The following is a 14,626-nucleotide window of genomic DNA, read 5'->3' on the forward strand; positions in this document are numbered from 1 at the left end:
GCAAGCTAGAGTGGAACGAATCCGCTAAATAATCGTGTCTCTACTAATAAGAAATAATGGTTTGGCTTTCATTTTGATTTGTACAATTGGATACTTTTTACAGTTTTTAATATTTTTGCTGAGACAAAAAATATGAACATACAGTTGGTCGTAAAGATGTGGGAGACTGTCAAAACCTTTCACAAGATATGGATTTATTTTTATTGAAGAGACTCATTTTTTTTAACATTTCAAGTTGAGGATTAAGGTATATGCATGCAGGTAAAAAAGACTAGAAAAGTTTTTTACGTGATTTTCATTAGATATATATTTTTTTCGAGAATGTATACACATAAATTACAAACATTACATTACACTATTCACAACAGAATGATAACAGACCACAGCAGAGTAACTGGCACAGCTAAGACGATGAATACCGACATAATCTTGCTCCTAGTGGTGGTGTCCGTGACTTAGGTCGCCCTTCTTCCGTGCCTGCAACACAAAACGTCACACGTTACCAGGGGCGCCCTCACCACGCGTTATCGAGCGAAAAGTATCGATACTGTACTCATGAGTGCTGCAAAAGAAAATTATCGAACTCTTAAAAGTATCGAATGTAAAGTAACGATGCCATGAGTTATTGATAAGTCTCCTTAAATATTTAGTGTAAATTATTCACATTAAATAATACACATCAAAACCAGCGATATATCAACTTTAAATAAAAAAGAATGTAAATTAATATGTTGATTAAACAAACAAGAACTGAATAAGATAGCCTAAGCGAAAGAAACGAATGCTCTCTCACTCACTCGCTTGTCTTGAATAAATAAAATGGCAATGGAACGTGATGGAACCGAACCATACATACAGCTAGATATTGGTTCAGTTTAAACTCATTTTTTTAAATATGAAGAATAGCTAATTACTATATCCAGGATTATTCGATACGATACCTCCCAAAAATCATACATACGGGTAAAAGTATCGGTATCAAAAGAAAACCACTTGATGCCAAAAAGAATTGATACTTTTCCAGTGACCCTACCCGTTCGTATTTAGTCCGCTGTAAAACTACACGCGATTTTAATTTCGCAACCTTACATATTCTAAGTGTATCAGGTTGGGAGAGTCTGGGTTAGGAAGACTCTAGGTGCGTCTCGGGCCGAAGCATGTAAGCCTTATGCACATCTCGCAAAAACAATGGCATAAAAAATTCACTGTGCTTCACCTATGACTAACTGAAATGGAGTCTTAATATCCAAACAATTACGTACATATCTGAAGTGGACCGCACGCTTGTGGAACTTGGGTTAGGAATAAAAAAAAACATACACCATTTTGCGAGAGCTCATACATTTTAGTTACGATCACTTGGACGTGCAAAAAACCTATACCTTTAGGGGAAAATAATTGAATTTTTTTTTATAAATTTAAATATCCATCATAACCCACATTTTACTTTAATATTAGCAATAAAAAATTTAAAAATGCACACGCAGTTTGTTCAGGCGTCTGACTCCATGTCAGCGAATCTTAAGATTTATCTTCACACACCCGCATGCATGTTTTCTCTGATGAACGTAGGAATGCACACATCTCAGGATATTCTAAATTTTATTGGCTAGTTATGTATTATAGAAACATCCAGCTAATAATCTGCTTCAGGTTAATACATGCACGGAATGTATTCTGTTAAAGTTAGCACGGGCGAAAATCTGTAGGATTCCTAGGGAAAGTCCTGAGGGATACGTGTATCATTCCCGTTACACCGTTACGATTTTCAAGCTCAAGTGGGCCCCATTAGTGAGAGGCTTTTAAATTCCAGAGGGGCTATCCATCCGCCCATCAAAATACAGTTACTGAATGGAGGAAAAAAAAGTAATTGAATACGGTATAGCACTTAAGTCGGGATTGCAAAACAGACTTTACTTCGTCAGTTTTATAAGGAACGTGATTTAAGTTCCAGTGAGTGCTACTATCAAATCACCTTGTTTTTTGCTTTAAAACCTACGCCCTAACCCCGAAAGTGATCATTAGTAACTCACACGTTTTTAAAAATAGTTCACTGTCACGGTGAACCAGTCGTTTTTATTGGTCAGCTATTCAGATTATTCGAATTCCATTAATGCAGCGCTTGCCATACAAATCCTGTAGGTAATTCAAGTCCTACATAGATCTCTAATCGTGGCATCGGAAATTAATGTGAATTTTCTCAGATCACTCCTTAAAGTATCATGCTACATTTATGCTAACTCCAACTTAGTTACTGGCTTTAATTTCCGACCAACAACCTTTGAAGTTTCAGACCATTGGCAGGGATTAGAACGTTACAAATTAATATTACAGACATTTGGAAGTTTTCGATACCGCTTTAAAATAAACGTCCCAGAGTAATGAATAACGTGCCACGACGTATAATAAAGTTCATTCCAGCTAATCTATACATTGCATAAACAAAAAACCACTTACTCTCATTGATCGCTCACCGTATTTCGAAATAAAAACAAGGCTTTGAAATTTACCTTGGTACAAAGGTTAATCTAAGTCGTTTATGACACCAAGAAAGGATATTTTACGCTCTTAATTTATAATAAACAATGCGAGTGAGTTTCAAGGTCGTACACAGAAACCTTCATAAAAGAGGGGAATGGGAATATTATCACTCCCATCAACATAAGGAAAAAATTAGAAAGCAAACAGCGGGGAAAGTGGTTCTCCCCCCCCCCCCCCCCCCCAATGGTTTGCTTCGTACGCTCCTGAACATAGCTATATATTTTAATAGTTGCACAGCTGTAATTGTTAATGCAGGGCGATTCACAATGCGGCTGACAAACTTCGTCTGCAATTTCATCACGGAAATATAAATCGGGCTGGTATATGCCTTTGAAGTTGGAGTTGAGCAATTGTTTGTGTTGCAATCAATAGATAAAATATTTAAACTGGAACATTAACCATTTAAATAATTTTCAATTAAATAAAGTTATTACGCAACCCCATTTATTTTCCATGCATTTTATGACGTGTTACCTCCTATTTATTTCTAAGGAAAGCATTTTTAACAACGGCAGAATAAGTTTCGCGGTGTTTGAAGAAATGTTTTCAATTAAACATAATCCAGACTTTCAGCGTTCCATCTTAAGAATTATCTATATTATTTTCAATAAAAATTAATGTTGTAAAACTCCAATTTAAAATGCGTATACTCGCATAGCATTGGTAAACACATTGGACCATTAATCGCATGTACGAGTGTCATTCTGAAAGTTAAGAACGTTTTGATGTGACGAGCCACGCAGTACTACCACCACACCCCCATCGCCGCGTCATGGACCCGCCCATTCCTTCGCGCCAGCCTGACGCTATCAGCGACAGCGACCTGCAATGGTCGTTTACTGTTCATATCGGGACTCTGGAATGTGTAACAACTGAAGATCCAGCCAAGTGTGGAATTCGTACTTCAATGCGCTTTTTGAATTCGAAAAACATCCGCCCTATCGAAATTCACCGACAGATACCCGACGTCTACATATGGTAATGTGATTAATGAAACTTCAGTTCGAAAATGATGCGCACCGTGTTTAGTGGTGGGCGAACGAATATTCATGATGACAAACGCTCGGGTCGACCTTCAGTTGTGACTGGCGAACTCAAATCAAGGATTAAGGAAAAATTCTACAGGATAGACGTTTCACTGTAGATGTACTCAGTTCAGTCCTGAAACTTCAAGGACTTGGTGGTAACTGAGTATGCAGAAGGCTGGTGATACGTTATGTCAACTATGGCGACTACGTAGAAAAACAGCCAAGGTTCATATGTGCTGTAAAAAAAACATTGGGTGTGTGTAATTATGTACGTGCGTTAGAAGTTGTACTTATTTGGCGTGATAAAAACTGACGTTAAATTTGCATGCCAATAATTTATAGAAATAAAATAATAAAAATGGCTGCAGTGATATTATATATACGGTTGGTAAAGTAAAAATTCAATCAAATTACAATTTTTAAATAAACATTCAGTATTCAATATTAATATAAACACGTGTACAATGTAGTTATTTATTTTAGTAAAATAATCTAGATATAGTATTTATTAAATAATGTAACAATTTAAAACATAAATGTATTATACATACGGGAACATAACATCACTAATATAAAAACATTTGAAAAAGTGTATAAACAAAATTTATATCACTAATATTCACAATAAATAAATGTTTTTATTTATATAAACTAGTATTCAATTTGTCTCTAAAGAATATTCTTTAAAAGCACACATATAATTTGTACTTGTATGTAGTTTTTTTTCATCCTGTCAATTTTGTTGCAAGCTGTGCACGCATCGTAAAAATTCACTCTAATTCTTTTCATAACGTGCCTAAAGAAGTATAACTTAAATAAGTTATGTTTCATTATTTCACACACACACACATATATGTATGTTCACACACACACATATAGGTATATAAATATAGGTATGTATGTGTGTGTATATATATATATATATATATATATATATATATAGAGAGAGAGAGAGAGAGAGAGAGACAAACATTGTTTACTTTTATAATGACTCTCATACGTTTTCAAGTTTTCAAATTGTTATTTTTGTGTTGAAGCTTGTCGGTCGATTTCTGACTCATCGAGCACAGAGAACGTCGGATAACACGGAATGACTAAAGGAGAGGCGGTCTCACGGCGGACCGAGGATAGGGAGCTGCCCCGGACTGATTACTCACGTCGCTACCCGGTAATACAAAAAGGCAGCTGTAAAAAAAAAGCGTGTACGTATCCGTGATGAGTGACTCGATGAGATGAGAAAGTTCCGTGGGGTTGTTGTAAAAAGAAATGATTGGGCGGAGGGGGGGGGGGGGGGGGGGGGGGGGTAGGACGCAGTGCAGCCAACTCATCTGTCAGCCCGCTGAAAGCGACCGGTCTCCGTGGCCTGTCAGCCGCGATGACAGCGATGACAGCCGGGCGGATAACACGCCCGGATTACGTTACGAGCCCCGCGCAAGCTGTAACGTGATCGGGCGAACGACGCGCGCGTGCCAGATCGCCATAAAAAAAAAAAAAAGAAGTCGAAAGATCTTAACGAGGAAATAATGCAAGTAAGTACCTTTTGTGTCGTGCGGCGAGCAATTATGAAAGTTAAGAGACTTGCTGCTAGTAGACGCGCCAGGAATTGTGTTTTCAAGTAGTCTACATCTAATGCTTGTTTGCACACCCGTGAGAATGTTAGTTATGCAAACTTTACATGAGTGTTTCAAGTATTGAATAACAATTATATATGGATTTTAAAAACTTTTTTTAAACGTAATCATCAGAAAATTTGCTTAAAAAAGAAAGTATTAAAAAAATGGAAAACCAAAATATAATATGTCCCGTTTTCTTTCCTCAAGCAAAATCGTTACTTAAATTTCTATGTGTAAATGTTGGAATTCTATAAGACTATTGTTCCCTGAGAATTTAGTGTGAAAATTTTATTTTAGTAATAAATTAAAAAGAAAACTTACTCATGAAAATGATATAATGGATATACTGGACTCCCTCCTTCACAAAATCCTAGCTACGGTATTCGATGCATGCCGTGGGATTCGAGTGATGATTCCGACGAATATGACTTTCTGCTGGTTCTCGCAGTATGTGAACGTAAAAATAAATACGTTCATGAAGTTAATCAAAAAATAAAATAATATCGTCGTTTGATCAAGCAGTTGCGTGTGAGTACGAAGCCAAATTTATAAATTAATTCAGAATAAATACAAATCAGTTTTATAGCACTCCCTTAAAAATAAATCCCAAGTAGTGAAACAGCCGAGAATCAAACACCGGAAACGTCGCCAGGATTGCCAACGTAGCGAACACAGCGAACACAGCTTTGTGTGGCCAGTGACACCTGAGATGCAGCTGGCTGTATTTGACTCGCGTAGCGAACATCGCGAACATAGCGCCCTGTGTGGCGGAAGCTTCAGTAACGAACTATATTGACGTACAACTGCGATGGTTAAATATGTTACCAATCCAGCCTCAAACCCCCCCCCCCCCCCCCCCCCCCCCCCCCCGTTTACATATCAGCGCAAATTAATTTTCTCCCATCTTTCTAAATTGGATAAAATATGCCGAATTCAAGTGGCTAGATGTCTTATAACAAGTATTCCATTCTATTACTCCACCCACAAGAAGCCAATAACAACTTGTTGATTTTGCACCTTTCACACGTGATTAAGATTACGCTTTATGTATCCACGCAAATTTATTTTGCGTTGAACTCTTAGAAAGTTAGTATGCTTAGTAATGGATGACGGAATACTGAATCATACGATGCTGGTAGAATATCCAGTACATATAAGAATATTTTTGTTTAATGGCCGATGATTCCGAATACGATGAATTATTCATTAAAGAACTGGTTCAAATTAATCTACTTCAAGGCTCGGTTTCACACCCCCATTTCCAATTTTTTTTTAGCTATAATTATTTAGGCGCGTTATTAAAAAATGACGAGAATGAATTTTTACGATGCGCGCGCAGCATGCAACAAAAATTGACAGGGATAAAAAAAAGCTACATACAAATAAAAATTATGTATGTGTTTTTAAATCATATACATTAGTGATTGATATTGAATACTAGTCCATATAAATAAAATATTTATTCATTATGGATATTAATGATAATTCATTGTGTTTATAAACCTTTTAAAGTGTATTTATATAAGTATGTATAACGATGTCAGGTTGCTCGTAAACTTCTATTGTCGATGGCAGGGAGTGTCTGTGAAAGGTTATGTTCTCATATAAGTTATTTGCATTATAAATTATTATATTATTCATTAAAATTATCCCGAATATTTTAATAAATTAAATAATAAATATTATCCATGTTTACGTTAATAATGAATACTTAATATTTATTTTTTAATTTGGTTGAAATTATAATTTTAATTTACCAACAGTATTTATAATATCACTCCAACCTTTGGTTATTTTATTTCTATTAATTAATTGCATAAAAATTAAAATTACGTTTTAGTACGCCAAGTAAGTAGAACTTCTAACGCACATACAAAAGTACACGAACCCATTTTTTTCCTTCATTTTTTTCGTAATTTATTAGCATAATTTAAGGGCTATTCATAAAATTTTACCTCGATAACCTATCTTGCATTTGTTGTTTTGCCACAAATATTTTCAACGGATATTCACTTAGTGTAATATCATGTGTGTAAAACGTTGCGCAAGTGATGATTATGAAGACTTTTTTTTACATCCTTGATATAACACTAATCCTTACCACAGAATAAACAATTGTTTATTCTGTGTCCTTACTAATATTATAAATGCGAAAGTAACTCTGTCTGTCTGTCTGTTCGTCTGTTTGTTTGTTTGTTACCTTTTTCCGACTGAACGGCTGAACGGATCGTAATGAAATTTGGCAAGGATATAGATTATATCCTGGGGATGGACATAGGCTATCTTTTGTCTAAAAAAATAAATTTTAAACGGGTTAAAAAAAAATCTTAATTTTATGTAATGTGTGTCGTAGATATTCAAACTGTTAGTGTCATTCCTCTATGTCTGCCGAGCAATAGCTTTCAAGCCATTACGTTACGTTTTGCTATTGTAAGGAACTAAGTAGAGAGTAAGAAAAAAATAAAGATCTTGACAGTTTGTAGTTTCGCCATATTTGTTTCAATTTTCAATACCGTTTTTGTATATTACAATTTAAATTGCAGAAAAAAATGTTTCACAGACACATAAATAGTGAGTGTGTGTCATTTTTCTATGTCCACGAGGTCTCACCGCGTCAATTTTCTCCTTGGGGCGAACCCGTCCGCTTACTTAAATAAACAGCTTTTATCGTTGAATGATTTCATGATTTATTTTATGAAAATCTGCTCTCATAAAAAAGTTAGTTTTATAGACATTCAATAGGTGTCTCGCTCTCTCTGAATCGTTACAAATTTATTTCCTTTATTTTTTTTTAGTTTGATTTGATACAACATGATTTCACTAAAAATCAATTTCTACCCATTCCTATTTTCATTTCCACATTACGAAGTTTCACTTCTTCCACGCGGAGGGACTCCACGCAATATTTTTGCATGCAATTAAAAACTATTTTTTAATGATGCCAAAGAAGTATAACTTCTCATGCGCGTACCTAAGTACACGCGCCGATTTTTTTTATTTAATTTCTTCTATATATATTTTTTCTCCCTACCTAGGGCACTCATAATTGTTTTAAATTTCACGTGTATGTTTTCAATGTCATTCGAGTTGTACCATTTTTTTTGTCAAATTGGTCATTATTTATACTTTGTTTCATTTTGGAAACATACGTATTTTAGGTATTATGACAAATAAAAAAAAATAGTTTCACTAACATTCTTAGGTTTTTATTGTGTGGATAGTTTCAAGTTTAATATTATGTAGGTACACAAATTCTTAAACTTATAAATTTATTCATTCTATTTGTCAATATTGTTATTTTTTTACAGTACCTACTTATTTGCAAGGAGTTTGATTTAGTGTTTATAATTAATCTGCTGAGCGTCAAGAGTCTTAGGGCTGCTGAGACCGAAGACCAGAAATATTTATCAATTATGTAATATATTGTTGAAAAATTTGAATATTACTATTTCAGGAAAGTTGATTTTTTTTATTAATTAGAATAGTTACGTGTAATTGCCATCTTCCTTTATTTCATATTAAACATTATGTTTGGTTGAGTGTGAGATAATTTTATTTATGTATGTTTTAATTTCTTATATATATATATATATATATTATTACCTACCTACTTCTATTAAATTTCAGGCGGATGTTAACATTGTCATTCCAGTTGCATATTTTTTTTGTCAAATTAGTTGTTATTTATACTTTTTTTTTTCATTTTGGACTATGTTTTTTTTACTTGATTCAAAGAATTGTGGTGTGTACAGGGAGTGATATCTCTATTAATTTCTATACTCCTTTGGATAAGCGGAATATTGCCACCACAGTTTTACATATAAACAAATCCTACAAATGTTTTAAACATTATGACAAATAAAAAATAGTTTCACAAACATTCTTAGTTTTTTTTTTGGTGTGTATAGTTTGAAGTTTAATATTATGTATGTACGTAAATTCTTAAACATACAGTTATGTATTAATTTATTAAATAATTATTCATAGGTAGGTAATAAGCTTTCTATTTGTCAATATTGTTATTATGGTAGATAGGAGTACAGTAAATGCCTACATTCCTATATTCCTTTATATCTTTTTCGATTTGGAGTGTTTCCGAGCCATTTGGGGTCCTTAACATCACCCCCCCCCCCTCCCCCAGGTGGTTAAAGCCCCAAAATTTCGAAAGTTTAAAAAAATTTAAAAATCTCTCTCTTCGATTTTAAGTGTTTTCGAGCCATTCAGGGTCCTCAAACCCCCCGCCCCCCTCTGGGAACAAATCCCCAAAATATCGACAATTTCAGGAATTTCAAATATCTATTCTTTCGAGATGGAGTGTTCCAAACCATTCGAGGTCCTGAACATCCACTTTCCGCAAAAGTGAAAGCCCCAAAATTTCGAAATATAAGAATATATATAATTGGATGTTGGCACGTATGACGTCGATAAACTCTTACACCGTTTGACCGATCGCCATGAAAGTTGGCACATCGAAGTGTTTTTATCATGGAGAAGATTTTTATACTAACCATTGTTTTTGTAACTCGCCGCTAGATGGCGCTGTAGCGCATCAACTTCTAAACCTTTCAACCGATCACCATGGGTAAACAGAAAACCATAGGTCACAGATACACAAACAGTAATTATGTGTCATTTCTTAATGTCCACCACAATGGACATATCGCTATCCATTTTGCTGTAACTCGCGGACAATATATCACCCGGTGTTCAGCCCGGGCAAATCCGGGTACTGCAGCTAGTAGAGTATATGTTGAATATAGTTGTGGTAGAACAAATGTCTTTGTTGAGCAGAGACGTAACTTGATGGGGGGGGGGGAAGTGCTTGTGCCCCGGGGACCGCTATTGTGGGGGGGGGGGGGGGGGGCCCTTGCGTTTAAAACTGGCAGAATAATTTTACTATAGATATTTACTTGAAAATTATACTGCTAGAACACAAAACAAATTGTAGAAGGCAGATGAACTGAATTATGTATACTGAAAGTTACATTATGTATTTCGTCAAATATTTAAAAACCGGTATTTTTCACGTACTATCCAACTTGTGATGTATTAAAAATGAAATGCCTGCAAATAAATCTTTTTTTTTACCATCTGAATTGAATTCCAAATATTTTTGGAATAGTGTAATGTAATTATTATGTGATAGCAATATTATGTTGTCGGTCTGGTGGATTTGAAAAAGAAAGGGGGAGTGTGTGTGTGGCAAAATAAGTTCTTGCCCTAGTTGGAAACTAGTCTAAAATTATAAAATTTTAACAGTTGAGTTAAAATTTTTATAATTAGCCATAAACAGTATGACAAATAAGCGGGGGGGGGGGGGGGGGAAATGGTGTCCTCGAAGTCCACACGCGGCAGAAGTGAAACTTTCTGTTGATGAGCTTTACAGATATAGTATTAGTATTTTTTATTGAACAAGAGATAATAATTGAGAATATTAAGGATGCGGGTATAATCTCAAATTTAAAAAAAACTTTTTCTGCATCCTGTAATCTAGCATTCGTTTACTGGCACTTTTTGGCGCCTCTCATGGCGGTTTATTCCCACGTTGCCTTTGATAATACCCTTTTTCTGCTTCTGTTTTTATTATTATTTTTAGGCATAATGTTAAATTACGATATTCTGCTGAAAAAAAGGAAAGAAAAAAAACACCCCAATCGAAAATAATTTACAATTATAAAGTCTGTAAGATCTTCTGACATTTCAAATCACAGTGTCCACATACCTACCAAAAATAAATTAAACTTATAAAGCTAACCTCTTAAGTCTATCTATACATCTTTTTTTACAGTTTCAAAATATCCACATAAAATTAATAGCTAAAATCAATAACTCTTTTCCACTAGAATAAATAAATTGTTGATACTTAAAATAGATTAAAAGAAATTTGTCAGCGTCAATCGTTAGCCGTTACGAAAACTGAATAGACAAACATAAGCAGCGTTACGATAATTCCGTAGCATCGCTGCTGCGTCATTTCTACTTATCCCCTGCCGTCTCCCCACCCGGCCGTTACGACTAGCATATAGCATGCTCTGCTACGTACCTACCTAGCTATCACCCCGTCCTTGCCGTCTTCCCATTCGACCGCCAGTGCGTGCGTTGGAGTGGCGTCGCCGCTGACGCACTCTCCTCCTCCACCGGTTCCCCCACCACGTACCTAACTATGTGAACGGAGTTATAGCGCCCTCAGCCAGGGGCGTAACCAGGGGGGGGGGGTTTAAGGGTTAAACCCCCCCCCCCTAGCACCAAATCTTTAATTAATTTCTTATTCATCACTCAAACAAATTTCATATTAAAATTAATACAATTTTTACCATTAAAATTTTTAAATTTAAGTACCGAAAACTGCTAAAATAGCACTATTTTACACCTTAAAATCCAAATCCCGGACCCCCCGCTTTAATACGGGGGGGGGGGGGGGGCGGCATGCTTTTAAACACCCCCCATACACAAATCCTGGCTACGCCACTGCCCTCAGCAAAGAAGATTCACGTCAAAAAAATTTCGCGTGAGACCGAGCTTTAGGAATCGCGGGAGGCGGGAAACGTGCTGCGGCACAAAAGCGTGAGGGTTTTCAAAACGTTGTTACAATTGCCAAATGCAAGAGGGGGACCCAGAGAGACGGGAGAAGTCGCCAGATGCACCACCTCCGACGGCGGGCGCTGAAGGAGTTGTCTGTGCGCCCGAAGCGAAGGAACGGGGCATTGTGATGGTAATGGCGAGGGCCCTCCCCGGCAAAGGGCAGGCACTCGACACTGATACTGTTAACAGCGGCGGGGGGCCGCGCACCCCTCCCCTCCAGATGGCACTGCCTGATAGCGCTCCAGGACGTACTCTCGCGGGGACTTGAACCCTGCACCAGCTGCGTCAGGGTTAACCCACCTGGGTGCATCCTTTGCACTGGGCCCCCGCCTACCTGGGCATACACACGGCGTGCAGGTATGCTTCAACGGAACATCAATTACAATATCAAATTATGCGCCTATTTTTCGTAAGAAATACTCAGTATTATCTCGAAAAACAGATACATCATATATGCAAAACTACCCCATAGCCACGCTTGTTGCCACAGAACTAAAACCTCAGGGATGAACAACAAAAACGAATAATGAACAAACACGCGGAAAACAAATCTCCCATTAGCTGATGTCAAATAATACTCGCTAAGACAACGATGAGAATTTTCTGGAAGGTTTTCTGGAAGTCAGAAGAAAAAAAACGTGCTAGACCGTGATATCGTCGTTGTGTCGTCCAGAATATGTATCTGTTTAGTTTCACACACCGTGTTCTCCAGTCGCCACGGTGTCCGAAGTTGATTTCCCTTCTGTATCTACTGGCTCGGATCAGTTGCCCGCGCTGACAGCACAGTCCACGACACGTGAGTCGCGAACTGAACATGTCATCACTGCCCGTGTAGAGCCGTCACGGCGGCGTCGAACCACCCATTTATCTCTTCTGGTTGCAACTGACTAACCGTTCGACCGACCAAACTTCTCGCAAGGAATTCTCGGTGTTGTCTTAGGCCGAGCGCACACGGAGAAACTGTTTTGAGACGAGGCTTGCAAAACAGCTGAGTTAGCAACCAGAACGAAGCTTCTGTCCGCACACGGACAAGACTGATTGTGCGTCGGTCGGTGTTGATTCGAGCAGTGTAGTTGGTTCTCCGTTGTTTGCTATGTCAATTTCAGATTCAGATGAGTAATTAATGATTGATTATTATCAATGCCGCAGGATATAGAGGAAGCATAGGGTTCATCCATATTTAAGGAATATTGTGAACTCCAGGATAATCGTAGCAGCAAAAAAACTTTCTCAGTCGGATAGAAAGTTTATGGCTTTTACAGAATGTCGAATGAATATTACCTGGAATTGACAATGATGGTTCGCCCTTCCTTAGAGAAGATGGACACAAATATGAGGGAATATGTGCCTGCACGGGAAAGAGTACTGATCACTCTGAGACAAGCTTGACAATTATTTTATCGACATTTTTAAATTACATTAATACAAGGGATATATCTTAAAAAATTATAACGAGTCCTTAAATGAAATTAATGGCGAGAAAAAAAAAGAATATACATGGCGTGACAGATCTCGTCTTTGCAGTTGCTGTCGTGAAATCATAAGTTCTTCGTTAGTTAACGACAGAAAAAAAACTAGGGTAGGTATCAATCTAGAACTTAGAATAAATTAATTCGAAAAAAAAACATATGCATCTGGAGTGGGAAATAAATCCTTGAAAATGTTTTTGTTGGTGACCTCGTGAAGTAAGACGCGGAGAAGGGGTTGTGGTGATTGTGGAAGGTTGACGCCGGAGAGTGCTGTGCCCGTGTGCGCGACCAGCTGAGACGCAGGGACGGGGGTTAGGTGTTTATCCGGGAGGCACATTCAGGGGCAGCGGCCGACCCCTTTCAGCCCCGGGGCGCGGCGATAAAGCGCTAATACCCTCCCGCCCGGCCCTGGGACTCCAGCTGGCGCGCCCCCGAGTCGACCACACACCTCCGCGCGAGTGTGCTCGACGGGTGCCTCGCCAGCAGTTTCGCTCCAAGTCATTTCATACACAGTCGTTTGACCTCAAGTCGTTTTGCTTAAAGGCATTTAACAGACAGTTAGGAGACCTCAACCCGTTCTGCTGAAAGTCATTTAATACACAGTCGTTTGACCTCAAGTCGTTTTGCTTAAAGGCATTTAACAGACGGTTAGGAGACCTCAACCCGTTCTGCTGAAAGTCATTTAATACACAGTCGTTTGACCTCAAGTCGTTTTGCTTAAAGGCATTTAACAGACGGTTAGGAGACCTCAACCCGTTCTGCTGAAAGTCATTTAATACACAGTCGTTTGACCTCAAGCCGTTTTGCTTAAAGGCATTTAACAGACGGTTAGGAGACCTCAACCCGTTCTGCTGAAAGTCATTTAATACACAGTCGTTTGACCTCAAGCCGTTTTGCTTAAAGGCATTTAACAGACAGTTAGGAGACCTCAACCCGTTCTGCTGAAAGTAATTTCATACACAGTCGTTTGACCTCAAGTCGTTTTGCTTAAAGGCATTTAACAGACGGTTAGGAGACCTCAACCCGTTCTGCTGAAAGTCATTTCATACACAGTCGTTTGACCTCAAGTCGTTTTGCTTAAAGGCATTTAACAGACAGTTAGGAGACCTCAACCCGTTCTGCTGAAAGTCATTTAATACACAGTCGTTTGACCTCAAGTCGTTTTGCTTAAAGGCATTTAACAGACGGTTAGGAGACCTCAACCCGTTCTGCTGAAAGTCATTTAATACACAGTCGTTTGACCTCAAGCCGTTTTGCTTAAAGGCATTTAACAGACGGTTAGGAGACCTCAACCCGTTCTGCTGAAAGTCATTTAATACACAGTCGTTTGACCTCAAGCCGTTTTGCTTAAAGGCATTTAACAGACAGTTAGGAGACCTCAACCCGTTCTGCT

The 14,626-nt window shown here is 37.6% G+C and overlaps 1 protein-coding gene across 4 annotated transcripts in view; it reads right to left on the bottom strand.

The window, feature by feature from the left end:
* Positions 1-289: 289 nt before the first annotated feature.
* Positions 290-14,626, bottom strand: part of LOC134534912 (protein big brother-like) — a 160,202-nt gene continuing 145,865 nt past the window's right edge. For all 4 annotated transcript variants that reach the window (XM_063373632.1, XM_063373613.1, XM_063373622.1 and 1 more), the window contains exon 7: positions 290-477. In XM_063373632.1, the coding sequence (XP_063229702.1) occupies positions 456-477 (22 nt within the window). In that variant the 3' untranslated portion in view covers positions 290-455. The remainder of the gene's footprint in view (positions 478-14,626) is intronic.

The sequence above is a fragment of the Bacillus rossius genome, chromosome 1 (assembly GCF_032445375.1).
Source record: "Bacillus rossius redtenbacheri isolate Brsri chromosome 1, Brsri_v3, whole genome shotgun sequence".
NCBI lineage: Eukaryota > Metazoa > Arthropoda > Insecta > Phasmatodea > Bacillidae > Bacillus > Bacillus rossius.